Raw genomic sequence first — 21,273 nt, 5'->3', positions numbered from 1 at the left:
AAAATGCAAATCAATTTATAAAATTTTTGACATGCGTTTTTCTGGATTTTTTTGTTGATATTCTGTCTCTCACTGTTCAAATAAACCTACCATTAAAATTACAGACTGATCATTTCAATGTCAGTGGGCAAACGAACAAAATCAGCAGGGGATCAAATACTTTTTTCCCTCACTGTAGAATAGCAGGAAAAAATTAATATAAAAAAAAGAAAAAAAGAAGATATATATATATATATATATTGGGAGGACACCCGACCCATTGTCTCCCCCAATATCTACACCACAATTTCGCCCTTGCCTCATGGTGTTCATCACTGCCTTTCAAAAAGTGCAAATGAAGGTCCTTACACCCCCTTCATCCCTTTCTCCCTCCTCTTCCCCTAACGGAACCCTAAAGCATCCTCCCGTTGACTACCTTTCCTCAGTGACGTAGGAGTCCACATAAATAATCCATGTAGGTGATGCTTTTCGATGAATGAGTACCCCCTCCCATCCCCATCACTAGTACTATGGCTTGTCTATAAAAACAGAATGTCGGGAGAGCCCACTGAATTTCACGGGTAGGCTACCCATGATGTGAAAGGGCAATGCATGTGGATAAAACAGAGAAGCTGTTACCGATTATTATCTGATCTTCATAGTTATGATGCCATACCTATGTTTTTTATCTAATTCACTTACATTTCAAATGGTAAGCTACGATCATAAAGGGAAGCATCGTTTTCAGTAGATGGGCTCGGTTTCTACACAAGATGGGTAAGTGGTTTATTCTTTTTCAGTGTTTATTGTTTGCATAATATTGTATATTTACTGTCACAGTTAAAAGTTTGTCAACCACGTGTTAAACAAAAACAAATGTTAACAATTCACGCATGTTTAAATCAAGAATACGGTAATTTACAAGCAAAAAGTACTTTATTTCTTCACCCGAGCGTTATCGTAAAACGACGGTAGATATAGAGAAAGTCAACGTTACTGCAGTGTGAGTCACTTTGGCACACACGTGCAGTGACAGTTGATAAGAAAGAGGCGAATGTCCTGCGTGTACGCTGACTGCATGTTAACCAGCCAGCCAGCATCCTAGACCGACTGCAGATAGCAAATCAAACACCAGTTGATGCGTTTTTTATGTTTGGGTACCACCGAGTTAAGGCTATCTGTTTGAAACCCTGCCATCCATTCCCAATATTCAGAGTAAGCTACCACTTCGGTCTTGTTAAAAAGGTAAAGTAGGCTAAACAGGAGAATGAATATTTCTATCAAAATTGCTATTGATCAACAGGCCAATCATGGAAACCTGTAGCCAATAGTAAATGTAAACTACTAGGCTATTTTACATATCAACAAGATAGAATCACATCAGAATATCACTGAGTGCATCATCCTATGTCATTATACCCGTCTATCACTTCTTCATTTTTTTCATGTTGAAATGGTATCTTGACGCGTTCTCGGGGTGAAGTCAATTCTGCGTCATTCCTGCGTACACGGAGACAACTTCCAATCACCCATCAGAAGACTTTAAAGAGACAGCACGAGGCGTGAATAGGTTCATCAACAGGAGTGCGAGCTCAACTCAACAGGGCGAGGGAGATGAGGGAGAGGGAGCGCCAGCGCCTGGCGTGTCCTTTGAAATCTCCTCGAGGAGGTACTGTAACTCCTGTAGAACTGCACGGAATGGCTTTGGGTCGAAAAACTATTCTCTCTGCTGATTATAGTCTTCTCCTCGTTACTGGATTCTATCCACACGGGGTACGAATGATATGACATTGTAGGCTACTCAGAAGAACAAAGTCCCTATCTCTGCTCCACCGAAAATGCGATTTGATCTTAGCTGTCCATGGTGCTGAAATTATGTACCTAGCCTCTTGCTACTAAAACATTCATTGTCATTCAATATCTTCCAGAGAAATAAACGAGTCTGCCCTGTAAGGAAACAAAAAAATAGGCTTCTCGGACTGAGGTAACCTACTAGAGTGAACCATTTGTACGTGGTGCTGAAAGACCGGTACTCACTTGCCACAGTGTCTTGAAACAAGAGGTGGTAAACCTTGTACCTGACTCCTGAATATTGATATAGGAAATATAGGCTAATAAGACAATAAGCAGGCTACTTAATTCTTGAAAAATAACAATTAGACTCAGACTCTTAGACAACAGACGCATGCTGGTGTCCTACTGTTCCCGTTCTTATTTGGCAATGTATCACTTCCGTCTGATCGTTGAGAGTCTTAGCTTTTGATTAGAAAATAGATTTGGCCAGCGGTGACTGTCAATATGCCCAATTAGGAACAAACGTGCAAAGCTATCGAAAAGATGGTGAGCATTAATGGAGGTACTTACAGTTGATAATTTATGGAGGTGTTTACGGTTCTCGTAACAAAAACTTGGCCAGTTGTTCTATGTCAGTGGGAGAATGTCAATTGTAGACTCCTCGTGTCCTCGCCTCCTTCTCAAAACCCATTGGAGCAAAAGGTCAGAGGGGCGGGATCTATGGCTTTCTTATACAATGGGTTTTGAAAAGGAGACGAGGAGTATGCAATTGATATACTCCCAGTGCGACTGACACTGGGAGAAACTCAATCGCATACTCCTCGAGTAGGCGTAAATTAGCACCTTGGACAGCGACACAAAATATCTAAAGTCGCCGAAAACTCAGACTTTTGTTAATTTATGGTGTGGGAAATGTAAGGTTATAGCTTTGAGTTTATTTATCGTGTATCTTCTTATATAAACCTTTATTGCAAATTCAGTAAAAAAAAACAAATACAATAAATACCAATGAACTTTCAAACCATTGAGTCTAAAAAGATAATATAAGATAATGTGGGCATCTTGGTCATTAGTGGTTCACTACTATGTGGTTCACTACTATGCTGTCACATAACACATTCTCTAGGTCAGACAGAACAGGAGCTCTGGCCAGAGGCGTCAGACAGAACAGGAGCTCTGGCCAGAGGCGTCAAACAGAACAGGAGCTCTGACCAGAGGCGTCAGACAGAACAGGAGCTCTGACCAGAGGTGTCAGACAGAACAGGAGCTCCGGCCAGAGGCGTCAGACAGAACAGGAGCTCTGACCAGAGGTGTCAGACAGAACAGGAGCTCCGGCCAGAGGCGTCAAACAGAACAGGAGCTCTGACCAGAGGCGTCAGACAGAACAGGAGCTCCGGCCAGAGGCGTCAGACAGAACAGGAGCTCCGGCCAGAGGCGTCAGACAGAACAGGAGCTCCGGCCAGAGGCGTCAGACAGAACAGGAGCTCCGGCCAGAGGCGTCAGACAGAACAGGAGCTCTGGCCAGACAGACAGAACAGGAGCTCCGGCCAGAGGCGTCAGACAGAACAGGAGCTCTGGCCAGACAGACAGAACAGGAGCTCCGGCCAGAGGCGTCAGACAGAACAGGAGCTCCGGCCAGAGGCGTCAGACAGAACAGGAGCTCTGGCCAGACAGACAGAACAGGAGCTCCGGCCAGAGGCGTCAGACAGAACAGGAGCTCCGGCCAGAGACGTCAGACAGAACAGGAGCTCCGGCCAGACAGACAGAACAGGAGCTCTGGCCAGACAGACAGAACAGGAGCTCCGGCCAGAGGCGTCAGACAGAACAGGAGCTCCGGCCAGAGGCGTCAGACAGAACAGGAGCTCCGGCCAGAGGCGTCAGACAGAACAGGAGCTCCGGCCAGAGGCGTCAGACAGAACAGGAGCTCCGGCCAGAGGCGTCAGACAGAACAGGAGCTCTGGCCAGAGGCGTCAGACAGAACAGGAGCTCTGGCCAGAGGCGTCAGACAGAACAGGAGCTCTGGCCAGACAGACAGAACAGGAGCTCCGGCCAGAGGCGTCAGACAGAACAGGAGCTCCGGCCAGAGGCGTCAGACAGAACAGGAGCTCCGGCCAGAGGCGTCAGACAGAACAGGAGCTCTGGCCAGAGGCGTCAGACAGAACAGGAGCTCTGGCCAGAGTTGGGCAAGACAACTCCATCAGCACCACTAAAACTCTTGAAGCTGTATCACAGCCTATGGGCATAAGTGTCAAGGCCAGAGCCAGAGCCAGTGCATTTACACATCTCGGTTGTTGACTTGACGTCAGTATGACAGTGTTACTAAATAGAAAGCTTGCAGAACCCCACCAATCCCCCCTCTGTCCCACCATCCATCTATATCCTTTAGCTGGCTGAGTCACTCTAGTTAATCTGCATGGTAATCAATACTCAAAACACTCCGGGCCAAATGGTCCATGTCTGCATACCAAATGGCACCCTATATAGTACACTACTTTTGAAAGTAGAGCACTACAGTACGTGAGAGATCTGGTGCCACCTGGGACACAGGCCATGTCTGTAATCATGGACTATAGCTAATGTTGATCCCTAGGCTACAGTGGCCCATCGGCCCCCGGTCACAGCTCTCTCACGTCATATGACCTAATTGTGTGTGACTAATGACGTAGAATGGACCACTACCATCTCTCATCTCTATGAAGTATAAAACTGATATGCATTGACCTGTGTATTAATTCAATTGCACAAAAGAAGAATGTCAGCTGGTGCTTGTAATCTAATGCCTACAATAGGTCTTGTTAGTGTTATAACAAAATATTCCCCCACTCCTCCCCCTACAGCATAGCTTTTTAAGAATGTCTTCAAGCTTATTTCTAAACTATAAAAAGTATAAACATGCATGTAATTGGTAATAATGTTGCATGATTTTATGTTTTTGTTCCTATACATTGTGATATTTCAGATGTAGAAATGCAATGTGACTACCATTACAGTCAGTGGATCAATACCTTGGCTCTAGACTGCTTACTGCTTAAAACTCAGTGAAACTACAGTAACAGTCTACAGTCATGGCTACTGATGTCTGGCAAATCTCTACCCCGACCGCCCCACCCCCTCCCTGGCCCATTCAGATGTCTTCATGTGTATCCTTTGTTGATTGAGTGTCAAAGACAGAGAGCTAACATGTGTAGGAAGATACAGTGTGAAGGTTCTACTGCAAAGCCCTATTCTACAGTCTGTGGGGTCCCTCCACACACCAACAAGCCAATCCTCATTCACCATGTGTTCCACAGCAAATCTCGTTCTCCCGCTGTTTCCATGGTGACCGTGGCATTAGATTGTTACTGTAGAAACAGCACCACTGGTAACAGTCTACAGCCATGGTTGCTAGGGGACAAACCTGCATCACATTGACACGGGTGTGTAAGGAAGGCTGTGTGACGAGTTCCTCAGAGAAAGACTGGAGACGTCTAAACACCTGAAGTGTCCTTTAACCTTATGGGTATATTCTTTGATATTACGAGGTTGTGATGAGGGCACAGTGTTTGTTACCAGCACTTTGGTGCAAGGACTGACTAGGGTAACAAGTCTGTTTAGAATATTGTGATTTGCTAATGGAGCAACCAAGAAATTTAGAGATATACATTTAGAGAAATAGATGACTCTGTTCAGGACAAGCCTGACATTTCAGCAGTTAGACAGTGCAGAAAGAGCCCAGCCCATTTGCAGTAGCATAATACAGGACATTGATCCCCCAGGCCTGTGATAGAGAACAACGTGAACTTGATGACTTGTGCATGACGATGGTGGTGTTATCTGCATGCTGATGTTTTCTGCCTATTGAGATATTACCCTTAATCATTCAAGGATCCGTCACAAATACATATTAAACACATATCCTTGAGTGGGGATGAGATAGGTCCCATGAGCTGATATGAAGGAGATTCCTGTGGTTAGTGAGAATTTATCATCAGAGTACAGCCCTGGGTTAGGTACAGACCTATAGGGTAAAGATGAAAGACAGAGTGAAGCACAGGGAATGCACTGAACGCTAACATGTCATTTATTTTTCACCAGCCCACATAAGACCCGGTAGGAACAGACAGAGCAGTTCTGTAGAATACAGATCACTTCAAGAGCTACAATCAGGTCATCATGAGCGTATTGAAGTAGGCTTTTTTTTGCCTGTAGATCATTTTCTGACTTCTTTCTTTATAGGTCATCACTTTTCTGCTGTACAGGTGGCTCTATCTGTTCTTCTATTTCCTACTTTCTCCGGCTGTCCACCTTTTTAACCTAAAAGCAACACAGTTTAATATAAATACATGTTATGTATGTATTCAATTAGCATTTTCTAAAATGATGAACATGCATTTTGTATGTCTCTTTTTTTTTTTACTCCTGTTGACTTCTGTCTGCTTTGGAGTAACGTCATATACAGGTAACTGCCAAAATAACGGAAACACTTGAGGAAATGAGTGATGCAAGGTATATGCCCCCATAGGATGGCAATGCCCTCATCCACAGGCATGAGTGGTCAAAGAATGGTTTGAAGAGCATGAAAACGATGTGAACCATATGCCATGGCCGTCTCAGGTCACCAGATCTCAATCCAATTGAACACGTATGAGAGATTCTAGAGCGGCGCCTGAGGCAGCGTTTTCCACCACCATCAACAAAACACCAAATTATGGAATTTCTTGTGGAAGAATCCCTCCAATAGAGTTCCAGACACTTGTAGAAAATATGCCAAGGTGCATTGAAGCTGTTCTGGCGGCTCGCAGTGACCCAACACCCTATTAAGACACTTTATGGTTGTGTTTCCTATATTTTGGCAGTTACCTGTATATAAAGCATCTCAGAGTAGGAGTGGTGATCTAGGATCAGGTCCCCCCCTTATTCATTGTGATCTAAAAGGCAAAACTGATCATAAATCAGCACTTCTACTCTGAGATGCTTGATACATAGGGCCCTTGACAGGATCCGCATTACGTACGCTCGTAGATGTGGGTTGAACGTCCTCCCAAGGCTGCTAGGCAGAGTGCATTCCTCATCAGTGAGAGTGGCCCTACTCCCTGGACTGTAAGAGGCTACATGCTGATGCACCACTCTGACAGCACATAAACTCTTACTGTTCAGAGAGGAGGGCTCAGACTGGTGCTGGAACAGACAGACAGGAACCAGGGGTTTGATGAGTACCAATTCGTTCTACACACACACTATATATGTACAAAAGTATGTGGACACCCCTTCAAATTTGTGGATTCGGCTATTTCAGTCACACCGGTTGCATACAGGTGTACAAAATCGAGCACACAGCCATGCAATCTCCATAGACAAACATCGGCAGTAGAATGGCCTTACTGAAGAGCTCAGTGACTTTCAACGTGGCATTGTCATGGGATGCCACCTTTCCAACAACTCAGTTCATCTAATTTCTGCCCTGCTGAAGCTGCCCCAGTCAACTGTAAGTGCTGTTATTGTGAAGTGGAAACATCTAGGAGCAACAACGGCTCAGCCGTGAAGTGGTAGGCCACACAAGCTCACAGAACGGGACCACAGAGTGGTGAAGCGCATAGTGTGCGTAAAAATAGTCTGTCCTCAGTTGCAACACTCACTACCGAGTACCAAACTGCCAAACTGCCTCGTTGGGACATCCATGAAATAGGTTTCCATGGCCGAGCAGCCGCACACAAGCCTAAGATCACCATGCGCAATGCCAAGCGTCGGCTAGAGTGGTGTAAAGCTTGCCGCCATTGGACTCTGGAGCAGTGGAAATGCGTTCTCTGGAGGGATGAATCACACTTCACTATGTGACAGTCCGACAAGAACGCTACCTTCCCCAATGCATAGTGCCAACTGTAAACTTTGATGCAGGAGAAATAATGGTCTGGAGCTGTTTTTCATGGTAAGGGCTAGGCCCCTTAGTTCCAATGAAGGGAAATCTTAATGCTACAGCATACAATGACACTCTAGACAACTCTGTGCTTCCAACTTTGTGGCAACAGTTTGTGGAAGGCCCTTTCCTGTTTCAGCATGACAATGCCCCATGCACAAAGCGAGGTCCATACAGAAATTGGAAGAACTTGACTGGCCTGCACAGAGTGCTGACCTCAACCCCGTTGAACTTTGTGATAAATTGGAATGCCGACTGCGAGCCAGGCCTAATTGCCAAACATCAGTGCCCGACCTCACTAATGCTCTTGTGGCTGAATTGAAGCAAGTCCCCAAAGCAATGTTCCAACATCTAGTGGAAAGCCTTCCTAGAAGAGTAAAGGCTGTTATAGCAGAAAAGGGGGACCAACTCCATATTAACGTCCATGATTTTGGAATGAGATGTTCAACATGTAGTGTACCTTCAATAAGCTGTATAATACCTACCAATCATTACAACTTAGGACACTGTGGTTGTGTCCCAAATGGCCCTCAATGGGTCCTGCCCCTGGTCAGAAGTAGTGCACTATATAGGGAATATGGTGCCATTTGGGATGCAGATGTAACAAAGTGAATGGCAGTAGCCTGAATGCCAGGAGTAACTTCTTTCCATTCCTGAGACAGGCTGACCCTTCATCAGACTGAGGGGCACGACAACCACATGGCACTAATACTAATGTTTACTAGGGATTCTGTGTGTGGCTTCGCATAGGGGTTGTGTGTGTGTGTGTGTGTGTGTAAAGGCTGGGAAAATCATTCTCCAATGATTATTATTATATGGCACTGTACCAGTTAACATTGTCATGTCAGCACTTCAATAATGCCCTAAAGACACAGTCACTGAGGAGATTAAGTGTGAAAGAGAGTGTGAGGAAATGATTGAATTAAAGAGAAACTATGAAAGAAGAACACTGACAATGAAGCAGTCTTTTTCTACAGGTATTTAAAAGCACTAGTTCCAGAGATAATCCATGGCAGCATTTTGCTGGGGTGGCATTTGGCAGGCTGATAAGAGACAGGTTGACCTCCCACACAGAATTACTCATTTCTTTACAACACTTAATCTTTCTCCATCAACGCCTTTTATCCAACCTCCTAACAACCTTCCTTTGCATTCCTATCTATTCTGTCCATGCCCACACACATTCTGCCCACATCCACACAGACATGAGCTTTATCTCACATTAACACTTACAGATCCCGATGGAGCTGAAAACACTGAGTAATCATTAACAATTATGACAATAAACTTCCCCCTTAGTTAACTTCCAGCACGATCTGGCTGTATGCTGATGATACATGTGTACTAATTATTTGGAAGAAGTTAGGCCAATATGGTCCTTTTACATTGTATTCTTCCTTGATTTCTTGTTGGTCAGTGTCATGTGACATATCTTACCACTGATCTCCAGTCTAATTCCATTCTTCCGTCCTCCCCTCAGAAATGGCCACATTCAGCTGTTTGTTTTCCAGCCAATGTGCCAAAGGCCTCACCCAGCCCTCAGCCTCCCAACCCCTTCTCCCAGCTCCAAGCTCCCTGTCCCCAGTCTGTGGTCTCTGGTTGTGTCTGAAATGGCACCCTAATCCCTGCACCACATAGGGAATCAGTTGTGATTTGGGACGCAGCCTGCATTCTCAGTCTTTAGGTCTGCAGCCAGAGGGCCAGATGTGGCAGCAGGATACAGTAGATTGGTTCTGCCAAGGCCTTGCCAGCCCTGCTACAGGGCCTCATAGAGATATCACCACACATATGAAGCTTCAAGCATGTTGGGCACAGTTATGCCATATAACATTGGGAAAATTAGACAATAAGCGATAGTATTACACATCATACAGTGGCGATCTATTTATTTAATCTATTCTCTTAAATTTAGACTGAGTTTACTTACAATCATATTATTTCCACAATAGATGAGATACAACGTTGAAAATGCTGCCACAAATGCCATGTTAACATACCAATTCAGCTCAAAGAGATGAGCTCCACAGCATACTACATAATTACTACCCCTAACCACACAGTCTCGCCCACATAGTGAACAATCACATCTTCAAAATTCACCTGTCAAAAAAAACAGATTCTCTTCTATGTAGTGATATAATATTCTAAATGGAATATTCCAGAAGGTGTGGAGGGACAGAGAGACTTTGGGCTGACCGTTACCCTGTAGACAGAACAGGAGCCTGGCTCTTTTATAGAGTCTCCGGCCACGCCTGCTCTCCTCCAGCCCTGGCTGGGCCAGTCACATGTGTACATGGTCTGGAGTCCACACATAGCCTCCAAGTCACCTTGGGGGGAAAAAGCACAAAAACAAAGTTGCACAATCCCCTCCTCTCCCCCTCTCCCTTTGTTGTTGTGCAACTTGTCATAAACATTTTAATTTTATTTCAGATCTTCTGTAAAAACAGCTAAAGTGTCTGATGTTTGTAGATCTGTTCATATGTCTGTGTGAAAGAAAATAACTAACAACACCAGAAAGAGAAGGATGACAAAATGAAAGAGGTGGAGGAAGGATGGTGAAAATGAAAATCAGTCCCTCTAAAGATGCGTGACTTCTGAGTCTATATTCTCACCTCTGAGTGAATGTTCTGTACACAGGAGGGCAACAGGGACTGATGGGGGTCATTGGAGATGAAGGGAGAGGAAGGAGGCTACTGTGACTCAGCTTCTCCACAGTCATGAAAATAAATGAGTAGATAAATACATCACATAGAGTGTTGCCTCTTCCCCAACAGGTGACACACACACACACACGCACAGAAAAAGAAAAAAAAAACAAGCCCATACTAGTCTGAACGTCAGCAATCAGTTTGTGCAACATGTCTTTGGTTTTTACTAAAGTTCTATATAAGATACACTTTTAGCTATATATTAACATCTTAAAAGGTCAGTTTTTTTTATTATTTTGGGAGGATATCAATATTGCTGATGGTTTAATCACCATATAATGGTTTTGGGTGACGAACATAGGAACTGGGTTACAATAAACACCAGCTGACCATACAACACAATGCACACTGATAGCAGTCAAAACCCGATGTGATCCAGGACACCTGTTGTCATTGGGAATGACTTAGTCACGTGACACATGTGCATTATGATAGGAAGCTCATAAGCAGTCATAAGCCCTCTATAACCTCACCCTGGCCAATCCCTCGGGACAGGAAACGGGGAGCTGCTGGCAGAAGAAACGTGATGGCAAAAACATTTGATGAGAGAGGGAGAGGAGGATGGATGCCAAGGGAGATGGAGGAGAGTAGAGTCATATTCCCCACACATCTGGAAACAATTACACACACCGAATACAAAAAGCACACAGGGTTCTTGGAAGGACACCCCCAAGCACACTCACCCACTACACTGCCATACAAAACACTCTGATAAATCAATCCCCCATGAACTCTGGTGATTTAGCAGCACTTTCAGATTGGGGCTATAACACACTGGCAATGCAGAGAGCTCCATCTAGTGGCCACTGCCTCCCACTGCAGCTCTGTTCCAATGAACAAGCAATGTGCAATACGTCTGATACAATACACTTCAGACCAAATGTGTTGATTTTTGTCACATAGCATGTTTTTCTGCATTTGGCCATATATGTGCATTGCTCCAGAGTCTCTGTGGAAGACAAGTCTGAGAGCTGAGGTGGTGCAAATACTTGGGTTAGTTCAGTAACCAAGAAATACAAGCAAATTGTTTGAAACAGAGGAAGTACTACCTAGATATTGATTTAGAATGCTCATTTCTTGTCTCCATTTGAAAACATTATTCCCTGCCTGTGCTTAATGAACACATCCCAGGGTTGTGGTAAGGTAGAGTGCGATAGTGTTCATGTTTTCAAAGATGTAGGTAGGGATTCCACGTGGGCAGGGTTCCAAAAAATACAACTGTGAACAGCTAAGAGAGACACTAGAAAGGGTATTCTGAGTTCAGCTTTGCTGATGGGATGTTAAACAGGTGTCTTGACTCTCTGAGGTCATTAAAGATCCCATGGCACTTATGGTAAGAGTAGGGGTGTTAACCCCGGTGTCCTGGCTAAATTCCCAATCTGGCCCTTATACCATCATGGTCACCTAATCATCCCCAGTTTAAAAATTGTCTCTTTCATCCCTCTCCTCTCCCCTGTAACTATTCCCCAGGTTGTTGCTGTAAATGAGAATGTGTTCTCAGTCAATTTACCTGGTAAAACAAGGGTTAAATAAAAAAGAAATCCACAAAAGTTTACTCAGTTTAATTAAATTTGCTATTTTCTCTGCAAATCCTACAAGCATTAGGGAGGATTATTTTGCTGTTGAATCAATCTCCTGCCAAATCCCCACCTCCCAATATCAATAATACATAAACTGATAGACAACAACCAGCAAACAAACACCTTTATAACTCAATAGCTAATCTTGTCAGGGAAATGTTGAGGTGTCGAATATGGCGTAATGTGACATTACATACATACAGTGACGTAGCAAGTTACCCAAGCATTTCTCTACACAAGCTAAATATGGGCATGTGACCAATAACATTTGATTTGATTTGAATAGAACATCGAGGACCTGGGCATCTGGTGGGACCAGCAGTGTCTAGCACCTTTGCCTTTGTTTTGTCAGATGCGGCGGTGACTGATCTGAGTAGAAGCTGCAGCACAGCAGGTCTTGTCAGAGGAGGTCCTTGTGACATCAGAGGGGTACCGTACATGTGACATCAAAGAGACTGTAGTAGATCACCTAGAGAGAGATGTACTCAGGGAACCAGCCTAGCTTAGGCCACATCACACACAGCTGTCAATCATCTCTAGTGAGTCAGTGTGAGAATGTTCCGCTGACAGACTCAGGTCATTAATAAATGATGAGAGGTAGTTGTGACGGACTAGTACACAACCCCAACTAGGACCTCCTGTCTGACACACTCTTCAAATTGCTCCTGCATGGTAGACATGTTAAATATAGCAGCACGTTCCATCATTTCTTCCTTTTTGAATTAAATCATGTTATTATGTATATTTTCATTGATAAACTTGACAAATGCAATACATACATGGTCATTTCAGCACAGTTTAATGTTGATTATTAGTCCGATTTAAATATGAGTCATTGGAGTGACAAGACCCGTATGAAGAGAGTGGCAAAGTCAACATGAATGACCGATTGCATTTGTAATCTCTTGTTGTTGTTACAAAGTATTTATTGTACATAGAGTACCAGTCAAAAGTTTGGACACCTACTCATTCAAGGGTTTTTCTATATGTGTACTATTTTCTACATTGTAGAATAATAGTGAAGATATCAAAACTATGAAATAACACATACAGAATACTGTAGTAACCAAAAAAGTTTTCAACAAATCAAAATATATTTAATATTTGAGTAGCCACCCTTTGCCTTGGCAGCTTTACACACTCTTGGCATTCTCTCAAAAAGATTCATGAGGAATGCTTTTCCAACAGTCTTGAAGGAGTTCCCACATATGCTGAGCAATTGTTGGCTGCTTTTCCTTCACTCTGCAGTCCAACTCTTCCCAAACCATCTCAATTTGGTTGAGGTCGGGTGATTGTGGAGGCCAGGTCATCTGATGCAGCACCATCACTCCCCTTACACGGCCTAGAGGTGTGTTTTGGGTCATTGTCCTGTTGAAAAACAAATGATAGTCCCACTAAGCGTAAACCAGATGGGATGGAGTATCGCTGCAGAATGCTGTGGTAGCCATGCTGGTTAAGTGTGCCTTGAATTGTAAATAAATCAGTGTCACCAGCGAAGCACCTCCACACCATCACACCTCCATGGTTCACGGTGGGAACCATACATGCGGAGATCATCCGTTCTCCTTCTCTGCGTCTCACAAAGACACAGCGGTTGGAAACAAAAATCTCAAATTTGGACTCATCAGACCAAAGGCCAGATTTCCACCTATCTAATGTCCATTGCTTGTGTTTCTTGGCCCAAACAAGGCTCTTCTTCTTATTGGTGTCCTTTAGTATTGGTTTCTTTACAGCAATTTGACCATGAAGGCCTGATTCACACAGTCTCCTCTGAACAGTTGATGTTGAGATGTCTGTTACTTGAACTCTGTGAAGCATTTATTTGGGTTGCAATTTTTGAGGCTGGTAACTCTAATGAACTTATCCTCTGCAGCAGAGGTAACTCTGGAGAACCAGTTTCATCATAGCGCTTGCAGTTTCATCATAGCGCTTGATGGTTATAGCGACTGCACTTGAAGAAACTGACCTTCATGCCTCAAAGTAATGATTCTGTCGTTTCCCTTTGCTTATTTGAGCTGTTCTTGCCATAATATGGACTTGGTCTTTTACCAAATAGGGCTATCTTCTGTATACCACCCCTACCTTGTCACAACACAACTGATCGTCTGAAACAAAGAAATTCCACAAATGAACGTTTAACACGGCACAATTGAAATGCATTCCTGGTGACTACCTCATGACGCATTAAGCTGGTTGAGAGAATGCCAAGAGTGTGCAAAGCTGTCATCAAGGCAAAGGGTGGCTACTTTAAAGAATCTCAAATACAAAATATATTTAGATTTTTTTTAACTCTTTTTTGGTTACTACATGATTCCATGTTTTATTTCATAGTATTGATGTCTTCACTATTATTCTACAATGTAGAAAATAGTACTAATGAAGAAAAACCCTTGAATGAGTAGGTGTCCAAACTTTTGACTGTTACTGTATAATATAATAGAAAGAAAACAAGCTTGAAATGGAGAAAAACGGCATGTCTCATCTTTTGACCAAATGCATTCTCTTCTTTAATATAGTCTGTGGGTTACCAGTGTAAAGTGGTTGGCAGCTTCCTTCTGTTTCAGGGATAAGTGGCTTGTATTTAACCAAAGCCACCCACATCCCCTGGCATCTAACACAATCAACTCAGGGCCATCCTTCTGTTTTCCTCTCTCTTTATTACCCCCACACACCAACTTATTATATCATTCTCCTCCCTCTCTCTTTCACAGACAAATATACAGGAATGCACACCCACTCACACACATTCCTGCACTTATTCACCCTCTTCATACACAGACATACATTGCCTCAGTTTCTCTGTGCTCAACACATACACACTTTAAAAGGTAACAACCCTTAGATGCAGTATAGTCCATTCCGTCAGGACAACAACGGAGGGGTATCTGAGGTGAAGTGTCTCTGGTTCTCTGTCTCCTGGAGGAGGTAAGGTGTTGAGCAGGGCTCAGAGTGAAAGCCCTCCTGTGGGTGGTAGATAGACTCACTCCCCTCTAGGCTGGCCTGGCTCCAACCGATCACCATGATAAGATGGTGGTGTACGTGTCATTCTCCCTGACAGCCACAAGGAGCGCACTGGTTCTGTCCACACTGTTTAGACTGCTGTGAGGGAGTGGAGAGAGGGGCTGGCTGTGAGCCAGTCTTCTGTAGGGAAACAGTGGGAGAGAGTTAAGATTTGGGACTGTGACAGTACCTACCCCTGATATTACTTACCCCTGATACGTTTAACATGTGTGGTCAGATGACAAGAAAACTCACAACGAATGTTCATAGCAAGGAAATATTAATCCAAATGGAATGCATACATTTGACTGTTCACATTTAAAAGTCATTGTACAGAATTTATAACATAGTGTCAGACTATGTAACGATGAATCAACACAAATCAAATAAGAAATAAAAAAAATCATGAAATGTGTCCTGTTGTCAGTGTACCTCTGGGTGTCACTATGGTGACGTGCTTGCTCTCTGTCAGCTCTTCCATATAAGCCATGTGACTGACACACACACACACACACACACACACACACACACACACACACACACACACACACACACACACACACACACACACACACACACACACACACACACACACACACACACACACACACACACACACGAGAGGCTTCAAGCACTCTGGGCACACACGTGGTTTCATCTCCTGCCCCATCCATGTCATTCAACGTCTGCCCTACTCACCTGTGTCTGTTTGCGGGCGGGCCGAGCTGGTTGGTTGTCAGGGTGGTTGGGCGCCCATGGCCCCAGGCTCTGATTGGAGTAGAAATCCATGGGGTACACCTCCTGCCAGCCCACCTGCTGCAGAGCCACAGCTGCCTGGTAGAGGAGGGGAGGGAGAGCAGAGAGGACAGGAGACCGAGAGGTTAAACATAGATTACCTGCACACACAGACAACACAACCAAGACAGAGGGCTTCCAGCACTCCGTTGATTTGTCCTGTCCTGTTCTTTTACTACAGCCCATCATACTGTTCATAGCTTATAATCAGGGCCTGGGGCCAGTTACATGTCAGTCCTTTTCCATTGAACTATTTAATTCCTGAGCTGCCTATAGTTGTAATCAAGGTTTCATTTCAATTCATGATTTGAATTTCTATTCATTTCCACAAATGACTGGAATTGGTATGGCTTTCCCTGACATTGGTATGTCATTGAGGTAGGGAGTGGTCTGATGGAAAAGGCAGAAGTGTTGGTTGAGTAGAAACAGTGAAGGAGAGAAGTATTGTATGGAGCACAGCAGTATGCAGAAAACAATGGCACAACGTCTGACTTCACACACATGCCAGACAGGTGTCAAAATATTGAGTGTGGATGACAAGCGTGGATGTCACTATATTTCTACCTAGCTAACTGTGTCTGCTTTCCAAATGGCACCCAATTCCCTTTATAGTGCACTATATAGGGAATAGCCTTTATAGTGCACTATATAGGGAATAGCCTTTATAGTGCACTATATAGGGAATAGCCTTTATAGTGCACTATATTGGGAATAGCCTTTATAGTGCACTATATTGGGAATAGCCTTTATAGTGCACTATATTGGGAATAGCCTTTATAGTGCACTATATTGGGAATAGCCTTTATAGTGCACTGTATTGGGAATAGCCTTTATAGTGCACTATATTGGGAATAACCTTTATAGTGCACTATATAGGGAATAGCCTTTATAGTGCACTATATTGGGAATAGCCTTTATAGTGCACTATATTGGGAATAGCCTTTATAGTGCACTATATTGGGAATAGCCTTTATAGTGCACTATATTGGGAATAGCCTTTATAGTGCACTATATTGGGAATAGCCTTTATAGTGCACTATATAGCGATATAAAGAGAGTGCATTTATAATACAGAAGATTTTCCAATTATCTCTATTCAAAAGACACAGGTCAGGGAGTTTTAAATTTGATAAATTCCATAAACAACTCTAGTATTGTACATGTTCTGCCTACAATTACAATAATTTCCCCTTTGCTATCATGTTAAGCCATGTCAATACTAGAGCCAGGATAATACCAGTATCGCAATACTCGTTAATAACGTGGCAAGGAAACAAAACACAAAGCAGATTTAACTTCTTTAGGAAAACAGCCCTAATGCTGGAAACAAACATAATTATGTTGTCATCCAGAGTCACATGTATGTATTCTTACCAAGCTATAGCACACAATATTCTACATACAGCAGGGACCAAAGTGTTTGGTCTGCTTCGTGTTTTCATTTTTGCCATGGAAAAAATATTGCAATACAGGTATCATCACAGCCCTGGCCAATAATGTAATTGATTCTTATCAATCACAAATTGTTCTTTCTTATCTTCTTCCCTCCCTCCCCCCTCTCTGTGTAAACTAGCTGCTCCTGCTAATCCCTCTGCTGACAGGAGGCAAGTGTGTCTTATTGACTATAAATATAACATGAGACGCTCTGAAAATAACCACTGCTCCCTCTCCTCCCATATCTCTCTCTTCCTCATCTCCGAATGCCACAGAGGAAAGCGGAGCACACAGACACAGATACAGTCGATTAGCAGGGATGACAAGAGGTGAATTAACTTAAACATACACACCACTGCAGACGGCGCAAATCATTTATATGTATTGATACTATTTGAAAAAGGTCTGTCAGGGAAGCCAAGGCACATTTTACTAGGAAGCTTCTGAACACAAATTGATCTTATTAGTGGGTGAATCACAGTCACACACCATCTACAGCATTAGTCAATATCATAGCAGCAGCGTAGGATTGGACTTGTAAACAGCGCATGATCACAGATATGGAATGTACTGACATTGGACCACAGCTTAAAATATGACCATGCTGATCATCCTGCTAATTATCATACCAGGGGCACATTTCCTGTTTAGAAACTAACCAAATATCTATATAAACAGTACATGTTAAGCATATGACTCATTTCTCATTTCATATGACTCATTATTCGAAAGAATAATGACTGATAGTGCTTACATTATCACCTCTCCATGTCTCTAAAATGCAGACCACATCATATTCACACCCCTGTGCTTGTTATCACCGTGCAACCAATGCCTGTCTTAAGGGATGCACTACCTCAGCAGGAGCACACAAACAATCATTTGCTTATCAGATCCATCTCCTTCTAGTTAAAAAAACAAGCTGCAGCTGGGATGCAGTGTGACGAGGCCATCATCGGGGGGAGCTGGTCCGCTGTGCTGTTCTGCTAGTGTACACTATAGTCAGTCAGTGAGAGAGAGAGAGAGAGCTCATCCCTTGGCAGTAGTACTGTAGATTACTTTATCACTGACCTCAACCCGGAGTCTCTCAGAGTGTTCCCAGTCAGCCCACTAACACCCCTATCAGATCACAGCAAAATCACAGTCTACCTGAAGAGAGTGTCATGACTGTCCATGAGAATCTAAATAGGTCAGATCAGGTTTGCAATGAATAACTTCAGTCAGACCCCCTCTCACCCGCAGAGGAATAACTAGTGGGGGTTAACAACTCACGTCCTGTTGTAAATCAAGGGGAGAAGAGTCAGGTCTCCCTCTCCAAATTCACCAAAGGAATCTGCTTTGTCTCAACAGACCTTTTTCCAGCTGAAAATCTAACACGTTCAAAAGCAACTACTGGAGCAATATTTCTAACATAAAACGTGGGGAACGGTCAGAGGCCATCTATAGAACACTAATGTCATTTTGTCCGTTATTTTGTGACGTCATTAAAAATGTTAAAAAGGAACTACTGTAACTTGAAAAGTATACCCAGAACATACAAAGTTTCCATACTATGCGTTGTGCATGTAATATGAAAAATTATGAAAGTGTTTTGTTAAGAGAGGGATGTGATTGGAGAAGCTATAAGAGATAATAGTTTTTTTTATAACTGTACACAGTAAGTAGCCACTGCCCCTGAGTGAGGTCAGAGAGCATGTCAGCCTGTCGGAACCAACGCTTTACTACAAACTGTAAAAATGATGAGTTAAGAAAAAACAGAGACCAGAAAAGCGTGAAGCTGCAGGTGCACATTTAAAGTGGTTTGAACTTTGAATCTCAACACGAGTTTGAGACGATAAACTCACCTCCCGGACAATCACTGGTACGGCTGACTAGCTGTCCTGAGTAAAGTATCTTCGAAAGTGATTTAAGTGGGACCATCCTAATACTCTACTCAAACCATCGTATTACGCTACTCTCATCACCCCACTAGGAACCATCGACACGGCTGGCTAGCCTATATTCAAAGAAGCATCTTCAAGAGCGAATGGAAGGAAAATCAACTCTGTAGTTCTGTTCAGGACACCACGACAAGTCCCCAGATACCGGACAACAACAGAGAAAGACAACAGTAGAATACTTGTTGTAACCATTTCGGACAATCGGAGCCTTACAAGCGTGCCGCGAAAAGGCCCAACTCCCTTTCCAAGGCTGCCCTGTTCACCGAGAGAGATCCACGGCAAACACAGGCATTTCACGTAAATACATTCATGATTTCTTACTCAAAGAGGGTGGTGGTTCTTGTGCAAAGTATATGACTAGTGTAGAAAGTAGTTTCTAAATGTACCAATGTTAGGTGTCTCTGTCCCTCTCTCCATCTCTTCTTTAACAAGCATCAATGTTGTTGTCATTCCGCTAGTCACCTGTTTTCAGCGTATTACGCTTCCAGTCAATAACCGATGCAAAGTGTCAAAACCAAAGGAACTGCACAATATTAAGAAATGCTATAGATGGAAGTAGTATAGAAACCTACCAAAAAACATTTAGGCAACAACAAATTCAATCCCTTTTAGACAACTTCCTGGACAAAACATTTCACTGTAATAGTGAAGGTGTAAACTTGGCAGTAGAAAGCCTAAAACAGTATATTTGACCTTTCAGCTTCCCTATCAAATCTAAAAATGTAAGAAAGAAATTGAGAATCCTGTCCAACCAAAAACATACAGACCCAGAAAACGTCTACGTCTTCACTATGATGAATCACTAAAACAATACAGAAATACACTACGGAAACAGAAGGAACAGCACGTCAGAAATCAGCTCAAAGCAATTGAAGAATCCATAGAATCTAACCACTTCTGGGAAAATTGGGACACACTAAACAAACAACAACACGAAGAGTTATCTATCCAAAACAGAGATGTGTGGATTAACCCCTTCTCCAATCTTTGTGGATATATAACAAATAACAAACAACCTCAAGACAGCAACACAATTAGACCCAACCAAATCACGAGGAAAAAAAATTAAAAAATAACTTTACACATTGGAAAGAATTAACAAAAAAACAGAGCAAACTAGAATGCTATTTGGCCCTAAACAGAGAGTACACAGTGGCAGAGTACCTGACCACTGTGACTGACCCAAAATGAAGGAAAGCTTTGACTATGTACAGACTCAGTGAGCATAGCCTTGCTATTGAGAAAGATCGCCATAGGCAGGCATGGCTCTCAAGAGAAGACAGGCTATGTGCACACTGCCCACAAAATGTGGTGGAAACTAAGCTGCACTTCCTAACCTCCTGCCAAATGTATGACCATATTAGAGACACATATGTCCCTCAGATTACACAGACCCATAAAGAATTTGAAAGCAAACCCAATTTTGATAAACTCCCATATCTACTGGGTGCAATACCACAGCGTGCCATCACAACAGCAAGATGTGTGACCTGTTGCCACAAGAAAAGGGCAACCAGAACAAACACCATTGTAAATCCAACCCATATTTATTTATTTTCCCTTTTGTACTTCAAATATTTGCACTTCGCTACAACACTGTATATAGACATAATATGACATTTGAAATGTCTTTATTCTTTTCAAACTCGTGTGAGTGTAATATTTACTGTTCACTTTTTATTGTTTATTTCACTTTTGTTTATACATTTCACTTGCTTTGGCAATGTAAAGATATGTTTCCCAAGCCAATAAAGCCCCTTGAATTGAGAGAGCACGCAAGAGAGAGCACGCGAGAGAGAGAGAGCAAGAGAGAGATCACAGGAGAGAGAGCACGCGAGAGAGAGAGCACGCGAGAGAGAGAGCACGCGAGAGAGAGAGCACGAGAGAGAGAGCACGAGAGAGAGAGCACGAGAGAGAGAGAGAGCAAAAGAGCTGAGAGAACATAGGGGCTCCTACTGCATAGCTGTCTCCATGCCTGCCTCTCTCCCCAGCCATATCCAGCCAGCCTGCCTCTCTCCCCAGCCACATCCAGCCAGCCTGGCTCTCTCCCCAGCCATATCCAGCCAGCCTGGCTCTCTCCCCAGCCTCATCTAGCCAGTCTGCCTCTCTCCCCAGCCACATCCAGCCAGCCTGGCTCTCTCCCCAGCCCC

The 21,273-nt window shown here is 43.3% G+C and overlaps 1 protein-coding gene across 3 annotated transcripts in view; it reads right to left on the bottom strand.

Annotated features, from left to right (window-relative positions):
• Nucleotides 1-11,920: 11,920 nt before the first annotated feature.
• LOC139548068 (2-(3-amino-3-carboxypropyl)histidine synthase subunit 1-like) overlaps nt 11,921-21,273 on the bottom strand; it is a 105,500-nt gene continuing 96,147 nt past the window's right edge. The window contains exons 11-12 of one of the 3 annotated variants that reach the window (XM_071357382.1): nt 15,654-15,788; nt 11,921-15,095 (exon numbers count right to left, since the gene is read on the bottom strand). In XM_071357382.1, the coding sequence (XP_071213483.1) occupies nt 14,997-15,095; nt 15,654-15,788 (234 nt within the window). In that variant the 3' untranslated portion in view covers nt 11,921-14,996. The remainder of the gene's footprint in view (nt 15,096-15,653; nt 15,789-21,273) is intronic. The other 2 variants (XM_071357383.1, XM_071357384.1) reach the window with 2 other exon arrangements.

This window comes from Salvelinus alpinus, chromosome 21 (genome assembly GCF_045679555.1).
Source record: "Salvelinus alpinus chromosome 21, SLU_Salpinus.1, whole genome shotgun sequence".
In the NCBI taxonomy this organism is placed as follows: domain Eukaryota; kingdom Metazoa; phylum Chordata; class Actinopteri; order Salmoniformes; family Salmonidae; genus Salvelinus; species Salvelinus alpinus.
Note: the sequence above shows the minus strand (reverse complement) of the source record. Positions and strands in the feature narration are given on the sequence as shown.